Source organism: Cariama cristata, unplaced genomic scaffold, assembly GCF_000690535.1.
Source record: "Cariama cristata isolate BGI_N322 unplaced genomic scaffold, ASM69053v1 scaffold7564, whole genome shotgun sequence".
NCBI lineage: Eukaryota > Metazoa > Chordata > Aves > Cariamiformes > Cariamidae > Cariama > Cariama cristata.
In genome coordinates, this window is record NW_009614599.1 from 15,054 (window position 1) to 20,354 (window position 5,301).

Sequence of the window (5,301 nt, forward strand, 5' to 3'; positions counted from 1 at the left end):
ACCGCTCTTTGTTCATGATAAATATATTACAAACATCATAATCAACACTTTTTTTTCTATTTTAATAATTATGTTATTGATCACTGTTAAAAGTTACCTGCCAATTTTAAGAAATTATATAGTCCTTGTAAGTATAACTTTTGAACAGACAAAAAAGTGTTTATACATACATGTATACATATGTGCATACCCACACATACTCACCCACACACTCTATTCCTTTATTTTGCCCTCTTTTAGTACGTGGCCATAACGGCCCCAAAAAGCATGTTATTACAAAAAACACATTCTAAGGCTAAAGAAAACCTTCCTTCTTGATCATTAATGCATTTTCTAGTATCAAAAGGCCAAAGAGGGAAACGCAGAAATTCCGTGTGTTCAGTTCCTATACTGAAAATAGAACTGTGTCCTGCTGTGCTAACATCAGGTTTGCATACATCTATCTCAACTTGCCTAAACTCATCCCACAAAGCTGTGTTTTAACCAATTCTTTTGTGTATCACAATATATCATTGTTTAAAACAAATAAAATGGAAGTTTCTATGAAATCGTGCATAGGTTAAATTTCAAAACATTGTATGAGTGTTAAATTAGAGGAAGCATATTGGAAGTGGCCACACAATGCTTGTACTTTGTTATTCGCTTCACTTTTATTCTGGGTTAGAACCACAGATTTCTATGGGAAAGGATTTGACATCTGCCTAAAAAAGCACCATACATACAATTTGCAACAATTTAAAGAATTGCCCTATGAGAATATACTGTAATAGTACTTCCTCCATACATTACAAATGGGCTTTATTTTTAGGAAGGGAAGGAAAAATATGACAGCATTTTGTACAATGAGCTTTACCACTATATTTATGGGTTCATCACATACAGAATTTGATCTTTAAAATGTAGCAAGAAAGATTCTAATGACTGTGATATGAAAACTTATTTTCTGATAGCATTAGTTGCTGGAATACCCTACAAAAGACTGAAAATAAACCAGCTTGAGACGATTTCCTACCATCAGACTGCCTGACCCACATAAAGCCATCTTTTCCTGTTTCATTATCAATTCATAAAATTCTGTGTGTTTGTGTACAACTGCCACAAAATGTCTCTAAAGTAAGAATAATGCTTTGCAGTGAAAGGTTAAATAGAGTCAAAGATGTTAGTGATTTAGATGCTTAAAAGAAACCTTCAAATGCTCAAAACACACAGACAACACACAGAGGAGGAGTCCTATGCTATCTGAGTGTTGCTAACATTAGTCTCAAAGACTTTAGTAAGGGGCAGGTAGACATGGACACATTGTGTGATCACAGGCCATTGCCCTACCCTTGCATGCAATCAAAATTCAGAATTTTCATAACTAAAAATATTATATTGATTTCAATTTCCTAAACTCATACCAAAAAAAACTCCTTGGGGAGTGAGAAGGGAAGGGGGAAGGGGAAGAGGTAATGATCACAACTGAGACGTTCCTGGACTTGATGCTGCTCATAGTTTAGCAGTAGAATTTCTTAACTACCAGCTGTACGACTAAAAGGCCTCATTTTCCACCCTAACATGAGTGCCAGTGAGTAGACTCTTAAATTCTATTAGCATAACTGAAATGAAAGGTAACCATACATCTCTACTTAGGGACTGGAAAGCAAGTATTCAATTAGACGAAATTTCTTCCTCATCTTCCGGCTTTGTTCCTGTTTTTAGGTATCATAAAGAACTAGCAGCCATTAAAATCCAGCTTTGAACGTTACAGTAAAACAATTACAGTTGTAGAAGTCAAGTGGATTGTAGTTTCCCTTCTATAAAGAGCTTATCTTGAAGATTTCTGTACAGCACTGTGTACTTTCACAAATGCTAGATAAAATGCTAGTTCTTGAAGTTGCAGTTTCAGTTTGCAGTTTATTTGCTATTATCAATGTCCTTTACATAACAGATTAAGGAGATTTTAAAATTTGATTATGAGAGACTAAACAGGAAAAGACTGCATCTCTAAACTTATTCCAATATTGATAAAAGACTAGTTGTGAAACAATTCTATTAAATATTATGCATACTGATCTTTATGCTGTATGATCAGTTGTTTAAGCCAGGAAGAAAAAAGAACACAAAGTATTAAAATGAAAATAACCTGTCATGGATACCTTCTCTTCCCCTAAGTGATAATTCCCTGCACACATTTATTCCAATACACAACAATTATTTACTCCCACTCAGAATGAGCAAACACAGTCACTTAGACAGGCCTAAGGTCTGCAAGTCCATTGGGGTTTCTTGAGCAGAGAGTTTGTTCTCTTACAGGGCAGCAAGAGGATTCAAATCAAGAATGAAATGAAAACAATGGAAGAGAATGCTCAACATCTTCACAGTTGCTCAACAATATACAATTCTACGTTTTTGCACCTATGTTTGAAATTAATGTGTGCAAAGCTTTCAGCTAACAGTTACATACCTGCCACTCTGGTCCGTAGTCCACATAACAGATCTTCCCTCTGGTTTGGTTTTGTACCATATTCTTATTGCATGAGGAAAATCTGTTGGTGTCTGAATTCCTGATTTCCTTATCTCCAAGCTCCAAGAGCCAGTACTAAACAGAAGCTCTCCACAGCCAGGTGCCTGGCTGCAGCGAGTAAAATAGTATAGCTGTTCCTTCCAGCGATCTGCAGGTAAAGTCACAAGTTCATGTACAATCTGATTCCTGAGATTTTCCAGCTCCTTTGAAGCATCAGTTAGCTTGGCAGACCTTGTGAATTTTTCAATGCCTGACACAGCAGCAACATCTACCTCCTCAACCTTTAGCACGCATAAATCACAGCAGTCCAACACCAGCAGAAAATCCTTGTTCCCATGACTCTCTCTGTCACAGCAGGCCTTTGAACTGGAAATCCCAGAAGCCTGTTCCTCGTTATGTTTACCATTTTTATCAGAAGTATCTTCTTCACCTTTACCACAGACAGCAAAATCAATATATTCCATTTTAGATGAACAGGCACTGACATTTGTCACAGGAATGTGGCAGGGTTCGGATGCTGTCATTTTACAGGTTTCATCAAACTGTGACTGGCGGCCTTCTTTGCCAGTACACCTGGTTTTCCTGTACCGGCTCCCAGTCTCAAAAAATAAAACTATGATACCTTCAATAACTTTACTTTTAAAATCCACATCCAAGTCCAATATATAGTGCTTTGCAAGCATGTAGCTAGTGTTGGCCATTAAAGGTAAATCATCCTTAGTGGGGTCTAGCTGTGTCTCCATGTTCCAGGCTATCTGGCAACAGTTTTACAAAGCCTTACACATTTCTTAGATGTGATGTCTCCATAAAGAGCAAGGACATTCAGCCTCCCAGTGCCAAAAATAGTATTGAAATTAATTGCAGTTCCTCCACTTCTCACATTCTATAAAAAAAAAAAAAGAAATCAGATAATCGTTTCGCAACCGCTTCTGAAATGCACTAAATCTAAAAGTTATCTTAAGTCCAGTTGCCTTTAATAAAAATAGCACACCCAAAGGGTGATTGTGTCTCCACAGAATGGCATCAAGCTAGTTGCTTCAAGATTTGCTGTCCAGAACTACTGGCTTTGTTTTTCAGAGAAGATCTCAAATGAAAATATTTCTAGACAGCTTTTATAAACTGGAAGAAACAAACTTTATTATAGGCCTCCTGCTGTCTCTCTTCACCCACAATAATCCTTTAGAAAAGATACATGGTTATGCAACATATAATTTATTAGTACACTGCTTGTTTTTAAGGTTGCTGTATATATTTCAAATGCATTATCTCAAAAGATAGTTATCATTTTTCTACTGTGATTCTAAGTAACATGAGTAAGCCAAATCACCTCATATGTCTTAAAGTTGTAAAGTAATAATTTAATATATGCAATACATCTCCATGGATTAATATACTTTCCACATTACAATTGCTCTCATATCAGCACCTCTAGTAAACTACAAGAAAATGAGCCAATTTACTATGACTGCATTCCAAGTATTCATTTGAGATTGCTCATGAAGATTTTTCAAATTTATAATTAAATACTTAAGGTATGTGATTACATCTTAACAGCTGGAAACCCATTAACACTCAGCAGAATAGCCTCTTACAGAAAACAAAAGGTCTTCTCACTGGAAAATATGCAAATACCTACAAACCCAAGAAAATATTAAAACACATCAACATTTGTTGCAACAACAGGTGGAAGTTCATCACAGAAGTTTAACTGTCATGCATTCTCTGTTTTGCTATGACCATTGAGCAACAGTTATGCACTTTTAGCCCACTTAAGTCCTTTTTTCTACTTTCTAGACTAGAAACAGAAATCAGAGGAAGAAGCAACTGTCAAGACTTGCAGTTCTCCCCCTGCCAGTTCAGCAACACTTTGATGACAGGCAGCCAAGACTGTTTATAAGTGCCTCAACTGAACAGATACTCCCTTGTGACATGTTTCACAGCCTCATCATAGACTTCAGTGTCCAAACTCAGGTTTTGTTGGAGTTCTCAAAGTTGGCACAGAGGAGAACCCAGACTCCCCCAAGACTTGCTATTTCTTTTGCAGGAATCCAGGGCTTGCTATCAAGCTAGCAGTAGGAAGTGAAAGACTCAGGCCCAGAAATTATTTATAGACTGTTCCCCGAATTACCTTCACACAAAGTACACAAAACATAGCAAATATCTCCATTCTTTGATGGCTTTCTAAAAGCCAGAAACAGTTCTCACAGGGACGTCTTCGAAGTCAAGCCGGGAAAAAAATCTTTCACTTTTACATCAATCCTCCTGCACTTCTGCAAACGTACCAAGGCACCCAGCTCACTTCACTCGGCCCTCTTTCACTGAAATAGCCCAATAACATCAGAATAATTTCACGGTTGCCTGCAAGAGACACTCGTTGCATCTTTTGAACTCCTTCCAGTAGATACTTCTCTATTCTGTCTTTGAGAGTTATCCCAAACTTTTTCTCCAAATGTGATCACTTTCTTTTTCATCATAACAGTTTACCATTTCAAGTGCTTTAAACCACATATTTGCAAGAAAACACTTTACATCTTGCACTGCCTTAACTGATGTATACATCTGTGTACTTTCAGAATTCAGCCTTGTATCAGGATCCAAAAACAGATTCATGAGCTCCTGCAGAGTCCCAGTGATTTCAATGAGGCTTTCCAAAGATTACTTGCACACGTATCTGCAAAGTTAATTTTGACCTGTGTTTTGCCAAAAGTTTGACTTTAAAAAAACAACAGAGAAAGGTGAAGAATTAAGTACCCTGAAATGCATATTGAGTCTTAATATCGTCATAGTGATTGCTT

At 36.9% G+C, this 5,301-nt stretch overlaps 1 protein-coding gene across 1 annotated transcript in view; it reads right to left on the reverse strand.

Moving 5' to 3' along the window:
- LOC104161145 (chromosome unknown open reading frame, human C9orf3) overlaps positions 1–3,249 on the reverse strand; it is a 14,616-nt gene extending 11,367 nt beyond the window's left edge. Inside the window, exon 1 of the mRNA XM_009699475.1 lies at positions 2,447–3,249. Within this exon, the coding sequence (XP_009697777.1) occupies positions 2,447–3,249 (803 nt within the window). The remainder of the gene's footprint in view (positions 1–2,446) is intronic.
- Positions 3,250–5,301: the final 2,052 nt, after the last annotated feature.